Consider the following 19,498-nt stretch of genomic DNA (forward strand, 5'->3'; position numbering starts at 1 on the left):
CTCATCCCCAAGTATTACAGAACTCACTCCCCAAACTTCCCACCTAGGACAAGACAAAAACATCCCAATGAACCCCACACAAGTGTTGCCAGAGCTCTGGACAGGTTTTCCTCTATTCAGAACCACTAAAGGACAAAGGATAAAATCAAACCAAATCACCAGTGAATTATATTCTGCCATATTTAATTATTCTGTTACTTAATTGGCCAGCTACCTTTTCCTAAGAAAGGTACACAAACTTTGTCCTCAAACCTCCTTTTCTTTACAAGGTGAAGTGAAAGAACAACTTGCCCCATCAGTGACTCTTCAGAATCGCACCCACACTCTCACTGAAGCCCGCGGTGCCCAGACCATCCAGCAGTCCAGTGCTTCCCTGGAGCTGTGCCCACTGCAGGCTGCAGACCCTGCTCCCGGGGCACCCACTTCAGTGATTCTCACAACGTGGCCCACCCAGCAGCGCTGGCGCTACCCGGGAACTTGCTAGAAAGGCAAATTCGCCCCGCCCCCCCCACCCCACCCCAGCCCCACTGCATCAGAAACGCAGGGGTGGGCCTTGCGGTCTGTTTTAGGAACCCTCCAGGAGACGCTGAGGCATGCTCCAGTTTGAGAGCCACTGGTCTAGTTAATAAAGATCGCTGCTCTTACCTGGAAAGATTACTTTGTTTCATGCATTTGACGGGATAAACTTTCTAAATTATTTAGTTTTTCAAAACGTTTAGTAAGATATCAACCCAAATAACATCACATGGGAAAACTGTTAAGATATGCAAGTGTGTGGGTCTACTTTTCATCAGGTCAGGCTGGCAAAGCGTTCTTAGCGCCGTGAACATCCGTACTGGGGAGCGTCCACACATGCGGCGTCACGGGAAAGACAGAAAGACGTGAAGAAGGAGAAACTGTGAGCTCTGCCGTGTCCAGGACTCGGTGCCAGAGTTGGACGCTGCCCTAACGAGCTCTGAGACATCCAGAACCCCAGGCCACAGTGCGTCTGCCCTGGCAGAACCGGCCGACGGCCTGCACGGCACAGCGCGCGTGACGCACCCTCACTTGACGCATGAGACACGCCGAAGGGTCAGGACGGGGACTCAGCGGGCGCAGCGATCTGCTCAGCCCCTCCCCACGCTGTGAGAGGCCAGACAGCACCCTATCACCTTAGCTCTGGAAACCGAACAAGGGCACTTTAGGCCCACTTCCCTAAGGCAGCGCGCACATGCCTCCTCCCAGGCGGGGCCGACGCCCCACGCGCCCGCTGAAGCCCCCAGTGGCTTCCAACACCGCAGCTTCTGGCGATTCCACACCGGATGTGGGCGGAGCGCGGGAAACTCCCTCTGCAGATCGTAGGCATTTCTGAGAAGAGGGCAATGGCAGCATATAAACATCCAACTGCTCCTCTTGCCTCCAAAGCCATCGGGAAGCAAGTCCCTCGCCAGCAGAGATGTGGGGGCAGAGCTAAGGGCAAGCCCAGCCCCTCTCCCCACAGGTGCGGGTGAGGCGCGGGGCAGAGAGCCGGGCTGGGCGACCCCAGGGGTCTCGGGAGTCAGGCCCCAACTGATGACAAGAGGAATGACACGGGACATGCCTTACAGACAGCAAAGCGCACAACTGTAAACGCACCTGCCTTTATACTCCCGTACGTTACCCAAAGGAACTCGGTCTCAGTCCTGAGACATTAGAATTCTTACAGAACTTAAAGTGAAATACTTTAAAACAGAGTCATACTAAGATAAGAATCAACCTTTACAAAATAGGCACCATTTTAGGGAGGCTGAGTTTCACGAACAGCTGACAGTACAATACAGTGCTTCTGTGAGAAACGCATCCAAAAACAGGAAGCCGTTTACACCAGAAATAACCCAGAAACCAGGGCAATTTGTTAGCACTAACAGGGAAGGACAAAGAACCCTTCCTCTGACGAACCTTATGAAAAGCAAGGAATATCTTAGAATCAAATTCCTTTGATAACTTAAAAGTTATTGTTCAAAAGACCCTAAAAGACTCATGACTGAAGAGACCCTTTTCTAAACACATGCAAAACCTAAGGTTTTTTAAATCTCCTAAAGAAACTCATTATAACAAAAGTCTTGAAATTGTCATCCTTCTATTTAAACCATTTTTCTTCCTATAGTAACACCTGTATGATGAGATTGAATATAGTCATAGCTGGCATTTGATTTTAAAAGATTAAAACTAACTTTAAAGGATTTAAGCTAATGCTGGTTTTAAAATGAATAATGCATACTTAGAGAAAACAAGTTAATATGCTCAATATTTTAATATTAAATTCTTACTTTCCACTGCTAAGGCTTTCTTTGAACATGTAACAAAATCAAAGAATTCCGTAAATTTCTAAGCTTCAGCTCTTTTAGCCTCTAAGCAGGAAATTTCACAATTTTTTCTCAACCTAACCTGGGCAGAAGTCGGATTGCAGCTACTAACCCTCTGCACTCCTACCGTGTGGGAAGCAGGCGGGAACGCAGCTCTGAGGTCTACGGGCGGGCGAGAAGGGCGGGCGGGCGGGGGCGGCGATAGTTACCCAGGGTCCTTTGGCTCACTGTCTCGTGAACCTCCTCCCTTCAGCTTCCTAACCAGCTTCTCACTGCTGCGTCTAATTGAAGCCCGGAGTTTGCTAAAGGAACCACTGCGTTTTAAAGATCCAGTGCCATCCTGAAAAAAACGTGAACAAATGTGAAGCGCCACACGGCTCTCCCTCCCAACCCGCAAGAGACAAAGCTAAATGAAAACAAGAATTCACATCGTGTTGACCTGCTGGTCTGTGACGTGCTGGTAATGTGATTCCTACAGAAATTATCAATTCGCCATGTATGTAAATACACTTTAAATAGAAATCTATCCATTTTAAATTTCATGAAAGCTAATCCAATGAATATGAAAACCTTTGAACATGAAAAAGCTCAAACAAAAGTAGTAAAATCCCCAAAGGAAAATTAATTATATTACTGTTTTGAAACAAAAGATACACAGAAAGACTCAAGGAAATTAAGGCAGCTTCTAGGAAGATCACCAAAATCAAACTCCACGTTTAATAAATAAGGAAGCATCTGGTCCATGAAACAGTACAGGACCTAAAACATTTAGGTCTGACATAGGCAACTTCCTTTTAACAATTTCATCTACATGCAATAGATATACTGTTTCTTCATTAAGTTTTATAGGACAGTTTTATTAAATGTTGATTATAGATGTAGTGGGAAAATTAAACAATACGTTCATTCTATACAAATAACTAAAAATCCTTAGATGCCTTGTAGGAAGCAAGTGAAAGAGTGCCCAGCTTTCGTATAACTGATTCAGACATTAATAAGTGAAACACTTGGCAGCATCTGGATATGAAAATCAAATACACAGAGTGAAAAAAATGTGTATAGAACAACTTTTATTCTCAGAATGAATCATTTAGTAAGATTAACAGTAGCCCCACCACTTCTAGAAGCTACGGCAATGCTGCATTCCATGGAAAGAATGAGAAGGTCTACCAAGCAGACAGACACCAAGACACAGGTCAGTTGGAGTGAGTTTATTAGAAGTTAGAAAGACACAAATACACAAATCACTGAACACTTAAAGATTAGTAGAGAAAAGCAGAATTGCCAAAATTTCACACAAAGACTACACAGCAAATTCTACTTGAGCACGATCCTAAGGGGAGCGCCCAGAGCCCAGGGTGGTCCCACCAGGTCTCCAAACGCGACAGGAGCAGCACATGCCCTACTCTGACAGCCTAGGTAGTGTCACAGTCACCATCATGCCATTGCAGTAACACCTGGGGGATACTACTAACTACCTCTTATCAAAGTGAACAGCTAATTGCTCTTAGTTTTCAAACTCATGTATTACACAGTAAATGGTTTTATTAACACAGTTTATATTACTAAGTACATATCTGGCAAAGCTACATGTATACAGAGATAAGGAACCCCCCAAAAGGACAGCAGCACCAAAGGAATGGCCAGTCACAGAGAGGTGTAGCTCTGACAAGAATCCTAGGGGATTGCTAAACACAGCAGTCAGCACTGGAGAGAGAAGAAAAGCTGGAGGAGATGCCGCCCATCATGCAGGAGACAGTGAGTGTCACACAGGGCAGCTAGGCCTGTTAGACAGAAACGGAGAGAGAAAGCCCAGTGAAACTCATGAGAAAAGAGCCAGTTTCCACGCAACACAGCTTGGCTTACAGTATTTCTAGGTCACAAAGTCTAAGCAGCATTTTTACCGCTTTAGTATTTGGAATTACCTTCTGTCTGCTCCTGTCAGCCCCGTATGAAACAGGTACTGGACCTTATGTTACATTTCACATAATCTAGACTAAAATCACTCCTAATCCTCAATAAAATAAAATTCAACATTTTTAGAGCACGGACTGGCACCGTGCTAGAAATCTCCTTGATACTTACAATAAAAAGGTTTTCAAGTTACTGTACATAAGGAGATTCTGAAACAAAAACCATCGACAGTGACCAAAAGAAAGATTGCTATGCACAGGAAGAGTGCATTCATTAAAGATTTAACTTTATCAGAAATCCTCTTGCATAGAACTAAACTATAAAGTTCTCTCTGAAATCAGAAAGGACTTTCTCTGAAGAACACTAACATTTTAGACATTTCAGAAATGTTAAGAAACACTGATTTTAAAGTTTATAGCACATTTTAAACATGCAGTTGATAATCCAAAATAAAATTAACTAGAAAAAGGATTTCCGAAGCAGCAACGCATCCTGGGTCCTGGCAGATTGGAAGCCCCAGACCGCGGGGACCTGAGCCCGCCCGCGCTGACTCACCATGCGACGCTGAGCAAGTCATTTAACCAGCCCGAGCTTCATCTTTCTCATCTTTAAAATGGAAAAATAAAACTTGTTACCAACTCCCCACCAATGCTGGGAGGACAAGAAAACACAAGTTCTTGCTGCTCTTTAGAAATAGAATGCTAAAATGTTAATATAATTCTATAAATGGTACAACTCCTTGTGTTCATTTCAAATTCAGTGCTACTCTTTAGTAGCACTATTTGTAATATTCCTGTACTAGACACTCCACAGAATATGGAAGAGTAATTTCACTCAGATTCCAAGAGCATTTCATACACTTATCCACACACACTCACTCTCCCCCCGCCACCCCCGCAAGGCAGGCTGGGCTGGGCTGGGCTGGGCTGGGCTGGGGGAGCAGCACCTGGAGGGGAAGTGGGGCGCTGGAGCAGGTAGGTCTGCCTGTCCTCCTTGCTCTCACCAGCTGGGAACCTGGCCCCTGAGAACCAGCAGGAAGGACAGCACAAACCCACCCAAACAAGGTGGATTTCTACTCAAAACAGACTAGAGGGTTGGGAGGTTTCACTGTATTCCAGCACTTTCAGAAGAGTCTAGGTCGTTATACTGCCAAGAAAGAATATTTGCATCAAAACACTGGGTTTCTGAACAAAAGTTAACAGTATAATGTATTGGTGAAGAATTATGTGGCAGTAATTATCATCTACGGATTTCAGGTGATTTGGTGTTTTTAAATTCTTCTTTGGTTTATTCTAGTTGTCTTCCTAGTTTAATTTTTATTTTTCAAAAATAACATTATTTCTAATTAACAGCTACCTCATTCCCAGTAATCTTGGGAAAGAGTTTAGCGTATTAAAAGCTTTTAGAAACATTAACATGGGGAGCAGTATGAAAAGGATGGGGACATGGGGGTGGGGCTACTTCAGGAGGACCCCAGTAGAGAACTGGCGCTCTGAAAACAGAAAGGCCAGCACAGGTGAAGCTCAGGTTCCGCTCAGAATGTAAGACGTGTGATGTTTCCTGGTGGCCTAGTGGGACCACTGCAAAGGCAATTCCTTAATTAGAGTGCAGCCCCAAGGCTCCTGCGTGGCCCAGTGGGGACCTGGGTCCCGGTGACTGACACATGTGCGTCTCACAGTTAACGTGAAGTCAATTTTACCCAGGAAGGGTCACTATGCACAGAGCATCTGCATCTTTAGAAGCAGGACCGTAAGAGACTTATCTCGACAGTGACTTTTAGATCTGAACAGTTTACACAAAGATAACATTTGATGAAGTTACATTTTCAAGTACTTCAATTATGATCTCTATGGTACCTAGAAAAAGAACAGAACTGTACTTCCCTAAACAAATTATCTACCATGTCAAGAATCTCATCCAGAAACTTCACGTGAATTAGAATATGTCCAGGAGCCTTACGTTTCTTATATCTTAATAGCATACAATTCAGTTCTCTGCTGATCCAGACTTGCAGTATCTGCGGGGAGTCACTATCATATAACCTAGTTTGTCTCGTCTTTGACCACACTGCCCTTTGTGGTCCATGTTATTTCTGAGTGTTGAGAAGGCCTGCGCCTGGTGGCCTGTGAGAATGTTTGTGAAAACCCAAGTGAGGGCTGTGTGCGTCTTCCCCAACAGAGCAGCTCAGCACCTTCCCTACAGCAGTGGTTTCCAAACTTTATAAGGAGCGCTGAAATCCTTTTTGAAAAAAATTAAAATCTAATGTAGAACCCCAATATAAAATAAAACCTAAACAGCATTTTCTCATTATAAACGGGTAACAAGTTCTTATGATTAAAGTAAACAAGAACAATGAGGCTGCCTTAGAGAACCTGTGATCTGAACGTGAAGTTACAGACAGGTCCAGCCTCAGTGCCCACCTCAACTCCCAATTTATTTTTATCTTTTATCTTGACTGCATAACAAAGAAAATCTTGATGCACACAGGAAAGTGGCTGCAAATAGCAACAATGCTTAATCTGCTTGCCCTGTAATCCCAGGGAAATCTGCACTCATGCAGAGACAGCATTAAACATTTCATCCTCACACCTGGACAGAGATAATGTGAGGACAGCAGTGCGTGAGCCTCTAAACCAAGGTGAGCCTGAAATGGGCTCCTCTGCTTGCACACAGTTACACCTCAATAAAGCTGGGTCTGAAGAGCACCTAAGGGTAGAGGAATGGATGAAGAAGATGTGGCGCATACATACACTGGAATGTTACTCAGCCAGAAAAAGAAACGAAATTGAGCTATTTGTAGTGAGATGGATGGACCCAGAGTCCGCCATACAGAGTGAATTAAGTCAGAAAGAGAAAAAACAAATACCGTATGCTAACACATATATATGGAATCTGAAAAAAAAAAATGGTTCTAATGAACGTAGGGGCAGGACAGGAATAAAGACGCAGACACAGAGAATGGACTTGAGGACATGCGGAGGGAGAAGGGTAAGCTGAGATGAAGTGAGAGAGTGGCATGGACTTATACACACTACCAAATGTAAAACAGACAGCTAGTGGGAAGCAGCTGCAAAGCACAGGGAGATCAGCTCGGTGCTTTGTGACCCCCTAGAGGGGTGGGATAGGGAGGAGATACGGGATACGTGTGTATGTATAGCTGACTCACTTTGTTATACAGCAGAAACTAACACAACGTTGTAAAGCAATTAGACTCCAAAAGAGATGCTGAAAAAACCAAACACCACCTAAGGGTGCATACTGCCTTTCCTGCCTCTTTTTAAAACATAAATGCATGCTTTGAAAATAAAACTCAAGTCAAGTGTTGGAAGAGCGGCACTAACTTCTCAGAGCCTCAGAGCTCCCAAAGGAAACCAGTCTGAGAGCCAAGGCCTCCCGTTTGGGGGCGGTGCTGGTCTGAGCGGTGGCCTCAGGCGCCAGCTCTCGACTGTCCCTCCCTGGTTAACCCAAGCAGTTCTCTATTTACTTACTGCTTCACATAAGCCCCATCTGAGGGAGGGTTCCTTCTGCGAGGGTTCCTTCTGCTGCTCAAAGTGAATTTAGGAACCGCTGCACTGGATGACCTGCAATCTAGATTCTTTCAGTCAACTGAATCCAGCCCAGGCGAAGCGCCCTGGGGTGGATTCTGTCAAAGATGCAGTCGCTAGTGTCTAAAAGTCAAGTAAAAAGGTATCCAGCACCCAGCGTGTGCGTGTGTGTCCTGAGTGACAGCATGTCCACAGTGAGAGAGGAAATGTGCGGTGAAGGGCAGAGAGCAGGAACGGCGGGGGGGGGGGGGGGGTGCCCACCTCTGCCCACCGCACCGTGACGCCCGCCCGCCCGCCCCTCCACAGAGGAATGAAAGCAGCTCTCCCTCACCCCCGAGTCTCAGTCTTGAAGACAGTAATAGAACTCTGAGATGTCAATAATTTTATTTTCACGTGATTTCATAAAAAGATTGACCTAGAAATACTGTCTCAAGAGAAAGCTCCTCCAGAACTTCATTCTAAATGATCAAACCCTGCCCTCTGGCTCCTGAAGACCAGTGAAAGGAGGGGCCCTCTACACAAAGCACGCAGACAACAGCCACCACGGGGAGAGTACAGTACACAGTGCGGGCTGGACGCGGACATGAGTAGGGCAGCGCCGCCCTCATTTCACTTTGGGCGACTGCCCGACAGGGTGAGTGGTCAAAGCAGATGCTGATTGGTTGTCTTGGCACAGGGAAACCAAAGCAAGGGAGCTGCCAGGTAAAGACAGTCGAAAGAGATGCTCTCCCTTAAAGCTTGGCCAACAACATTCTGTATAAAATGTCAACTAGAGTGCTGACCCTTACCAAATTGCTACAGCTGTAGAAAATCCCAAAGAATAAATAGATTCAAAAAGATAGACTATAAGAAAGCCCCAAACTACCATTTGGAAAAACATCTGCACAATTACAACTAATCAAATTGCATTACGTGACTTCAAAAAAATCAACACTGCAACTGGATGCATTAAACCTAACCCTGCATTCAACCCTCCCCCATAAAAGCAGAATTCCAAAGACACCAGCTCAATGTACAAAAAAATTACCCACGTGTTACAAAAATTCACTAGAAAGAAAACGTCCGAAAGGCAATACTGGAGAAACAGCGGTGGTAAGAATTTCCACAGAGGCAGAGGCAGAGCCTGGCCACAGAGGCGACGTGTTTCTAACAGAGGCACATGCTCGGGACGCAAAAGCCTCCGGCAGGTAACCATGGAAAGCAATGAGCCGCTGGGCCCTCCGTGGACTGAGCTGGGACATGGAGAGCAGCCATCCTAACATTCTCACTCCTGACCTGTTCTCTTCTACAGAAGAGTTCTGTCTGAATCACCCTTTTCCTTGGAAGTATTTAAATTAATTCTAACAAAATCTACAGCAGCCTCGTCAGTGAAATTAGGAGCACTGAAGTTAGCAATGAAAATGGGTAAGTTAAAAAAGCGAGTTAGTGATCTGCCACACTAATCCTATTATTAAAATAAAACCAAATTATGGATTATGCTTTAAAAACCAGGACACTCAATCAGCATTGAAGTGCTCAAGGTTAAGCCAAACAGCTTTCATGGATTCCTAAAAAGAAGAAAATTACTACTTCAAACAAATAACAGACTTCAGTGTTAGCAGAGGAACTTACAAAAAGCTTAATTCGTATTTAATTTGAGAAAAGTAGGCTGTCTAGCAGTTAAGCCAGGAGATGCCAAAAAGCACTCCCGGTGGGAGACGGCCCAGGCTGCTGCCCGGGGCCTCGCAGCACGGGCTGAGCACGCGCTGTGTACTGTACTTACCCCGTTCCACTCTACGCTCATACTCACTTCCTCCCCTCCGTCAGGGCCGCTCTCGTACTTGACCACATCCACGCTGAGGCTCTCGCGGCTTCTCCGCTTCTCCATGTTCTCAGGGTCATTCAGCACTTCAGCTACTCTCTGTTTGTGAGCATTGTCAAGACCCTGCGAGCCAGGCAGGGGGAAAAGGGTGTGATCCATCAGCACTTAAGTTTTAGTGGGAATTTCTAAGATAACTAAATGTATATTAGGGGAAAAAAAGTTCTTAAACATTGGAGGGAAAATCAGAACAGTGATTCTCAGGAATGTACACCTAACACTTGTGCATTTCACCGTATGTAAATTTTACCTCAAATGTTAAAAAATTATAAACAAATACTGAGCTCCAGGTTATGATGTGCACGCTGAAGTATTTAAAAGGAAGTGTACTGAGGTATACAACTTTGAAAGGCATCGGAAAAAAAAAAGGACTGAAGGATGGATAGATGGGAGAGATGCTCGTGACTGAATCTAGGAGGCGGTACACGGGTATAAAATCCTCTCAACTGTACTCTATGTTTGGAAGTTTCATGGTGAGACGCTGGGAAACTGCCCAGTTTTTGACACTTTAACATTAAGTGCCTGGTGTTCCATGCCTCCAAAATAAGTACATGGTTGAAAACTCACGGATTCCTTTGTTCTCAGTATAACATTTTTAAAAATTAGCCACTAGGGCTTCCCTGGTGGCGCAGTGGTTGAGAGTCTGCCTGCCGATGCAGGGGACACGGGTTCGTGCCCCGGTCCGGGAAGACCCCACATGCCGCGGAGCGGCTGGGCCCGTGAGCCATGGCCGCTGAGCCTGTGCGTCCAGAGCCTGTGCTCCGCAACGGGAGAGGCCACAACAGTGAGAGGCCCGCGTACCACAAAAAAAAAAATTAGCCACTTATTTAACAAAAGGCATTTTAACAGCAAACTTTCCTACTCCACAGAGCGATGAGCAGCGGCAAGCACTCGCCTACTTTCTCAACAATCACCCCACGCACATCTGAGTGGAAACATAACTGGATTAACACCCAGCAGCAAACGTTCTCCATGTGCATTTCAGCACCATCTGATGACCAGGTGCAGCATGTCTTATGTTCTAAATGGAATCTCAACCCGAACAGCTCATGCAAATACTGCCCCTTCGCTGACCCTGAGGGTTTCCTCCTCAGGGGGGCACAATACCCAAACAGACCATGTGCTGCGGTGACCTCCACAGTGAAGCGGACCGTGGCCCTCCCAGGCGCAGGAGGGGCTGTTCTCAACACACCACTAGCAACATCCCTTTCTCTAAACATCTGCAGCTCAGGACTCTAGACACCACTGGCTGGATAAACACTATCTGGCACTGGTTTACAGCAAAGCCTGGTCATGAAGGAGCACCACGGACCACCAGTCGAGCCAGAATCCCACGCTGCCTACACCCAGGGCGCCCTCCCCTGAACAGTAGCCCCTCAGAGTCAAAAGACCTGGGAAGGACGACAGGACTCAAGAAAGGGGCTCCTGCAGGGCACAAGCTAGGAGAGCACCACTGACAACACCTATGCTGGGCCTTCTCTAATCCCTCTGCACAGAATCTCTCGAAGGAAAAACTTCTAAGGTACCTATGGGTAACTTTAATCCCAGCCAAAAGGTGGCTTTAAACCAACAACTGCATAATAGGCTACACACACACCATTCAGGGGAAAAAGCCACACCTGTCCCTCCAGCACTAAAAATAGAAAACAAAACCTGCCATCTTTATATGCATAGACATACACAGCAATACATTAACTCCTTACTCTAAAACTGGTAATTAAGGGGCAAGAACTAAGCCTTTTTCCTGAATGTTCTTTACAACTGTATTTCAGCATAACTAAAATACCTCAGTTGATGAAGCAAAGTGCTTCGGTAGTCCTTCTTATTGCCAAATAGTATTCCATCGCATGGATATACCACCTCGTGTATCCATCCATCCACCGACGAACCTGTGTCTGCGTGTTGGTTCAGCCTACTGAGAGTAACGCTGCCACGAACGTATATGCACAGGAGCAGTCAACCATCATCACTTACGGAGGCCATATTTGCTAATTCACCTACTGACCAAAACGTATTTGTAATCCTAAAATCAACACTCGCAGTGCTTTCATGGTCATTCACAGACACACGAAGTGGAGAAAACTTCGAGTCACCTGACACGCACATCCCCAGCTAAGATCGAACAAGGTGACACTCTGCTTTCTTGTTTCAGCTTGTAATGTGAACAAGCATCCTCCCTCCCCGAGTCTAAATCATCTGGTGCCATGTTTTCCGCATTTCAGTCAGTGATTTCACTGTTTAAAACGGTGAAAAAGTGTCCTCTGGTGTTCCTAAGCGCAAGAAGGCTGGGGTGTGCCCTATGGAGAAAGATAAGCTCTCTTCAGGCACAAGTTACAGTGCTGCTGGCCATGAATCCGATGCTAATGAATCAACAACATATACTAAATAAGGTGTCTTTAAACAGAAACACACCTAAAACAAGGTTATGTATTGATCGAAGTAAATGTGACCAGAGGCTCCCAGGAACATAACTCTGTATCTCCCTAGGAACAATGGTTCAGTATTTGCTAATTCAGTGTTCAAAGCAACTTTATAGAACATAAGTACCATGAATAACGAGAACCGGCTGTATTTCTTTTGAGTACCTGTGTTCCATTCTCTCCAGTGTATACCTAGGAGTGGACTTGCAGGGTCAGATAGGAACTCTATGCTTCTCTTTTGGATGAACCTCCAAGCTGTTCTCTACAGAAGCTGCACCATTCTGCGTCCCACCAGCAGTGCACAAGGGTTCCAGTCTCTACACCGCCTCCTCGACACTTGCTATTTCTGTTTTGGTTTTGAACTCCAGCCATCCCAGTGGGTGTGTGGTGGCGCCTCACTGTGGCTCTCCTTTGCATCCCCTGATGGCTCTTGACGCTGAGCGTCCTTCCATGTGCTTGTTGGCAGCTGTATAGCGTCTTCAGAGAAACGTCTACTCAGGTCCTGTGCTCGTTTTCTAATTAGGTGGTCCTTTTGTCTTTATACATTCTGGACACTAGACCTCCTCAGAGATGTGATTTGCAAATATGTCCACCCATTCTGTGAGTCTTTTCATTTTCTTGATAGTGTGCTTGAACGCACAAATGTTTGTAATTTTGGTGAATCTGACTTTTGCTTTTGTTGCTCGTGCTTTTGGTGTCATATTTACCATATATTTACATTATATCGTCGCTTGAACAATATAAGTTTATTTGTACAAACTAGAACAGTAAACATTTTCTATTTCTAAATCAAGGTTTCAGTAAGTCTCATAAAAGAGAATCATTAAACTCAAAGTTAAAAACGGAAGGCTAGGGCTTCCCTGGTGGCGCAGTGGTTGAGAGTCCGCCTGCCGATGCAGGGGACACGGGTTTGTGCCCCGGTCTGGGAAGATCCCAAATGCCGCAGAGCAGCTGGGCCTGTGAGCCATGGCCGCTGAGCCTGCGCATCTGGAGCCTGTGCTCCGCAACGGGAAAGGCCACAACAGTGAGAGGCCCGCGTACAATCAATCAATCAATCAATCAATCAATAAATACGGAAGGCTAAGTTAAAAACAGAAGGTTTTTGACTGACCTGTTTACGTGACCTCATGGCTGCTTCTTCCAATGTTTCTGCAGCTTCAAATTTGCCTTGACGTCTGTAAAGTGCCCCAAGGTTTTTTAAAGTAGTTGTAACAGTTGGACTGTAAGAAAGCATATGATATACAAAACTATAAAATATAAGTTTTAGAGCAACCACTATCAACAGCACATAATCTAAAGGACAAACAGACTTATGTTTGGCTAAAATTATTTAAATTTCTATGGTACTTTTTTTTAACTGTAAAACTCTAAAAGGCTCTTCCATGTCAAGCATCCCCTGCCTACTGCACTGAGCCCTGTGGCTGATGGGACATGCCCCTGTATTCTCTCCAGTCTGTGGCTGCTCCCACAGACCACCGGGCAGTCTCAACAAAAATGTCTATTCTGGGTCTGTCCAGTGACCATCAGGCTTCTCCCCCCATCGGGGGCAGAGCTGACTGTGCCAGGTAGTAAAGAGGACACATGTTTTAATGCTGCTATCTACCTTCTCCCCTCCCTCTACAAGTAGAGGGGAAGCAAAGTGAATCCAAAACTCATCACCAATGAGATCTGAGTCACAGAATGACGGCTGTGTGTGCGAAAGGATGAACAAACAGTGTGCACACAGACAGTGCTTCTGCACTCCTCACAGAGCACTCTTACTAAGAAACGAGAAATAAGTCTAGTTCATTTTAGTACAGACATACTTCAAGAGATTCTTTTCTTACTGATGATAGGCGCTTTAGAAATAAAGAAGCTATACTCCATGTCTTTGAGACAATTTACAGAGTATTGGGAGAAACAAAGCACATGCAATTCAGAAGTTATGCTAAGTGCTATGGGGAACCCAAAGAAGGAGTACTTGTTCCAAACTAGGGGTTCAGAGAGTTTTTCTGAAATAGAAGACTGGTAAACTAAGTCTTAAAGGGTGAGCAAAAGTTAAAATAGGAAAAAGACTGCAGGAAAGGTGTTGCAGTCAGAAGAGGAAACGGGCATCTGCACAGGCTCATGGGCTGCTGGTGAAGGAGCTCACACAACCCTCCGCAGACACGGAGGCCCTGAGGGCTGCGGGAGACTGGGGTGTGCACCTGGACACACCTGCAAAGTGCTGGCTTTTGCGCGTCTGCTGGCCTGTTTCCCGTGAGTTTGCTCTATGGCGACCTCAAATGTTGTGTCTATATTTAGTCATCTCTTCTCCTGCGATTTGGTACTTAGCCTTAGACACAGCATTAATGTACAGAACCAATATTTTACCCACGTGACCCATATTACGGTGGGTTTTGTGTACATGAATTACCTCATTTACGAAGTTATGGAATTTGTATTGGAATTTGTGGAAAATCAGGGACTGTGCAACCACACCACTTTAAGCAACTTACACACTCGGTCATTTACAAGCTACCTTTGAAGCATTAGCACCTTCCACAGCTGTGTCTTTGTTTTTCAGTTAAGCAGACGTACCTGTCAACTTTGCAGGCTTTGTACCAGCCACCATACTCTCCAAAAGAAGTCCCATCCTTTTGCTTTCCCTAAATTATAGGAAATAATTTCAAGTGAATAATTATCTTAAGCAATATATTCAATTTAGAATCTCTCGAAATAGTATGTCCTTACTTTGCATTCTTCTCTTTCCTCAGCATGCATCCAAATGGGTTTATTTTCATCTAGGGAAGAAAAAATAACATACTATAAACTGAAGCATAACAGAGCCCACAAAGTGGAATTTGTCAAGTTTCAGCAACTGCAAGGTTTCTGTTTAGTTTTCCGTATGATCCTTCTCAGATATTACTTTTCACATCATGGACAGACAAGGTTTCACAATGGAGAATAAAGACTATGAAGACAGAACCAGACCACAAGAAACCAGTAGGAAATGGCCATTCACATGCAGCTCTGTGAACAGAAGACATGGAATCAAAGGTACCAACCTAGACAGGGTAGGCAACGACCAAAAACACGGACAAATGCTAGGGTCCCTATAAGGAAACTTTTAATGCTAGAACCCTCACGTAACACTTGGGACTACTTAGAATTTGAACAGCTAACATTAAACAAAAGTCTAAGAAATAGTAGTAAGATGTTGGGAGCAAAAATGGAAAAACTACAAATCAATATTCCTTTAAAATTTTCTTCACTTTTGAGAACACTGACACATACCACTCATCCAAAGCTTCCAACTAATGCACCCACATCATGGAGGATAAGCAGTCTTAAAAGTGAAGGTTATGGGCTTTCCTGGTGGCGCAGTAGTTAAGAATCTGCCTGCCAGTGCAAGGGACACGGGTTTGAGCCCTGGCCCGGGAAGATCCCACACGCTGCGGAGCAACTAAGCCCGTGTGCCACAACTACTGAGGCTGCGCTCTAGAGCCCGCGAGCCACAACTGCTGAGCCCGTGTGCCACAACTACTGAAGCCCGCACACCTAGAGCCTGTGCTCCGCAACAAGAGAAGCCACAACGAGAAGCCTGCGCACTGCAACAAAGAGTAGCCCCCGCTCACCGCAACCAGAGAAAGCCCAAGCACAGCAAAGAAGACCCAACGCAGCCAAAAATAAAAACAAATAAATAAATATTTTTTAAAAGTGAAGGTTATGAAAATACTTTTATGACATGAAAAATGCTTAAGCTACAAGTATAAAAGAAAATAAGCAGTATGCATGATTATATATAAAGTGTGGTTTCAATTTTGCAAATCAATTGGCAAAAAAGGAAGGAAAGACACAAAAGATTAAGACATATTTGGGTGATGAAATTATAGGTGATTTTCATGATCCCGTCTCTTCACTTATTTTTGAGGTTTCTGGAGAATAAGACCTGTGCCCCCACCCAATCCAACCACTCATAAGCTACCCATCCTGGGCGAGTCGCTTAGCCTGCAGTGTCCTCGCTCCTAAAATGGAGTAACGTGTGACCCATTTCACAGGACTGTTGAGAAAATTAAATAAGATTACATATTTAAACTGTTTTTAACTAAAAGACTAGTATGTGGTTAACTATTCTTAGGATTATTGGGCATGTCATAGGAGAAGAATGAAACTAGTTTTAAATACTGGCTTTAAAAGAATGAATATTTGTATAGCAAAGGAAACCACAAACAAAATGAAAAGACAACTTACGGAATGGGAGAAAATATTTGCAAATGATGCAACTGACAAGGGCTTAATTTCCAAAATATACAAACAGCTCCCACAACTCAACAACAAAAAAACAACTCAATCAAAAAATGGGCAGAAGGGGGCTTCCCTGGTGGCGCAGTGGTTCAGAGTCCGCCTGCCGATGCGGGGGACACGGGTTCGTGCCCCGGTCCGGGAGGATCCCACATGCCGCGGAGCAGCTGGGCCCGTGAGCCATGGGCACTGGGCCTGTGCGTCCGGAGCCTGTGCTCCGCAGCGGGAGAGGCCACAGCAGTGAGAGGCCCGCGTACCGCAAAAAAAAAAAAAAAAAAAAGGCAGAAGACCTAAATAGACATTTCTCCAAAGAAGACATACATATGGCTAACAGTCACAAGAAAAGATGCTCAACATAACTAATTATTACAGAAATGCAAATCAAAACTACAATGAGGTTATCACCTCACATCAGTCAGAATGGTCATCATTAAAAAGTCTACAAATAACAAATGCTGGAGAAGGTATAGAAAAAGGGACCCTCCTACACTGTTGGTGGGAATGTAAATTGGTGCAGCCACTATAGAAAACAGTATGGAGGTTCCTCAGAAAACTAAAAATAGAATTACCGTTTGATCCAGCAATCCCACTCCTGGGCATATATCCAGACAAAACTGTAATTCAAAAAGATACAATGCACCCCTATGTTCATAGCAGCACTATTCACAATAGCCAAGACATGGAAACAACCTAAAAGTCCATCGACAGATGAATGGATAAAGAAGATGTAGTATATATATACAATGGAATACTACTCAGCCATAAAAAAAGAACGAAATAATGCCATCTGCAGCAACATGGATGCAACTAGGGCTTACCATACTAAGTGAAGTAAGTCAGAAAAAGACAAATACTATATGATACCACTCATATGTGGAATCTAAAATATGACTCAAAGGAACCTATCTATGAAACAGAAACAGACTCACAGACATAGAGAACAGACTGGTGGTTGCCAAAGGGAAGGGGGGTGGGGGAGGAGTGGAGTGGGAGTTTGGGGTTAGCAGACGCAAGCTATTATATACAGAATGAATAAACAACAAGGGCCTCCTGTACAGCACAGGGAACTATAAGTATCCTATGATAAACCATAATGCAAAAGAATATAAAAAAAAAAGAATGTACATATATAACTGAATCACTTTGTTGTACAGCAGTAATTAACAACATTGTAAATCAACTATACTTCAATTAACAATGGTGAGACTAGCCAGGGAAGTTTTGAAAAGGAAGAGTACTTACAGACTTTGTCACATCACATATCTAACTTCACCCCCACCCCGCCTCACTGCAAAACCACAGCAGCCAAGAAGATGTGCAACTGGTACAAGAATCAATACCTGCATAAATGGAGAGGAATGGTCCACCATTACCACTACCACTACCACCAGCAACAAAACCCTTGACTTGATAAAGAATTTAGAATATGACCTTACGAATGAGTGGGGGGAATGGAAGGATTATTCAGTTAGTGGTGCTCGTACAATTGTTTAAATACTTGAAAAATAATTGTATATCACAATTATTTAAAAAAAAAAGTGAACAGTATTTAAAGCTTAATAACACTGTTATTTACTGCAGTTTTAGCTTTATGTACTAACCTAACCCTATTGTTAGAACAGACAAGAATCCACCAGTTAAGAGAACTAGATTTCCTGACAACAAACCAGGTCATGGGTTTCAATGCTGCACTGTAGTCAAGAAGGCCCTGTGACCTGAAAGCCACGCCCCGACAGCAAACCAGGACACATGTGCATCTTGCCCAAAGAAAAAATGCCTTTCTGTCCTACGTTTTAACATTTGTGTGGAGGATAAATCTGAGTACAGAAAAACTGCTTTTAACTAGAACCCAATTAACTGGACTTCATGCTACTATTTTTAGTAGAAAGAAGCTAGCAAATCGCAAGGAAACAAGTCTTCCCCAAGAGTAAAATTTTTTGAAAGAAGCACTAAGGAGATGGCCTGGAATCAACACAAAACCAGCAAGGCCTCTACAGTTAGACGAGGACATGAAAGTGCCCTGTGAACTGTACAAGTCCAGGGAGGTGGACTGTTATCCAATCCTGGCCCAACTGCAAACAGAATCCATTTTCAAAATGATGAGCCTGAGGCATCACGATCTTCTGATAGGAAGAGATTTACTGCTCCACTTGTTAACAGACGAAAACTAATACACTTTTCAAAGATTTTTCAAAAGTAGTTTCTAGAAACTCTCTATAGAAGAAAGTATTTATTAATCAAAACCTTTTTCCCCACGAATTCTAAGGTTTCCCACACACTAGTAACAACTGTTCACATTCTGAAATCCTTATGTAATAGGCAGTAAAGGGGGGAAGATGCCTTATGTAACACACAAATATTGTTTTACTGAGCAATCAAAATCTTATAAAATATTAATATTAAGCACCTACAATACTTTAAGGGATACAAAGGAGACAGGCCTTAGCTCCTTAAGGCTGTCAAACAACCCAGCAGGCCTGGGATGGGTCGAGAATCTGCATTTCTGACAGGTCCCAGGTGGTGCTGAAATTGCTGGTTCCTGCCGGCACTTTGAGAATCACTGTATTACAGAGCAATTCTAGAAAGCACTAATGACTCCAGGAAGGCTTTCTGGAGTCAGTGCATCTAGGTTGTGCCTAAAGCACGTGTGGACTCCGGTGAGGGTAGCGTGGCCCATCACCCTGACCACAGGCTGCATGACTCCATTATCGGTAATGCCAGGGCAGGTACGCAGGGTTCACCACGGTCACTGGATGATGAATGATGAGCCGAAGGGCACTCACTCAGACCGGGTCACATCCTCTCCAATAAGCGCTCCGTGGAAAATCATTTCTAAAATTCAAATTAAATTCTACCTTGAAAATACTGTGATGACTTGTGTATTACCAAGTTCAAGCTGGGAATCACTATTTTTTTTTATCCTTTTGCTTCACGGAAATCACTATGTTTAATGCATCCTACAACTGCATCTGCTTAGAAACAAAAGTACATTTCTTACCATCTACAGAACCAAACTCCCTTTCATGTGCGCGAGTGAGAATCTCTTTGTACAGCGTTTCTGCTTGCTTGAATTTTCCTTGCTTCAGATAGCAGGATGCCTTAAAATAAAACAAAGTCCTTACTATTCTTCATAGTAAGTGAAGCATACGTGCTTATTTATAGGTTAGGCTATGA

At 44.2% G+C, this 19,498-nt stretch overlaps 1 protein-coding gene across 32 annotated transcripts in view; it reads right to left on the reverse strand.

Moving 5' to 3' along the window:
• KLC1 (kinesin light chain 1) overlaps window positions 1–19,498 on the reverse strand; it is a 58,335-nt gene that overhangs the window by 9,006 nt on the left and 29,831 nt on the right. For 5 of the 32 annotated variants that reach the window (XM_019951657.3, XM_019951632.3, XM_019951648.3 and 2 more), the window contains exons 9-14: window positions 19,323–19,422; window positions 14,774–14,823; window positions 14,621–14,688; window positions 13,173–13,281; window positions 9,546–9,707; window positions 2,534–2,664 (exon numbers count right to left, since the gene is read on the reverse strand). In XM_019951657.3, coding sequence (XP_019807216.1) covers window positions 2,534–2,664; window positions 9,546–9,707; window positions 13,173–13,281; window positions 14,621–14,688; window positions 14,774–14,823; window positions 19,323–19,422 — 620 coding nt within the window. Of the gene's footprint in view, window positions 1–2,451; window positions 2,665–3,018; window positions 4,845–9,545; window positions 9,708–13,172; window positions 13,282–14,620; window positions 14,689–14,773; window positions 14,824–19,322; window positions 19,423–19,498 lie in introns of those variants that run through there. The other 27 variants (XM_019951642.3, XM_073799046.1, XM_019951624.3 and 24 more) reach the window with 20 other exon arrangements.

This window comes from Tursiops truncatus, chromosome 2, assembly GCF_011762595.2.
Source record: "Tursiops truncatus isolate mTurTru1 chromosome 2, mTurTru1.mat.Y, whole genome shotgun sequence".
In the NCBI taxonomy this organism is placed as follows: domain Eukaryota; kingdom Metazoa; phylum Chordata; class Mammalia; order Artiodactyla; family Delphinidae; genus Tursiops; species Tursiops truncatus.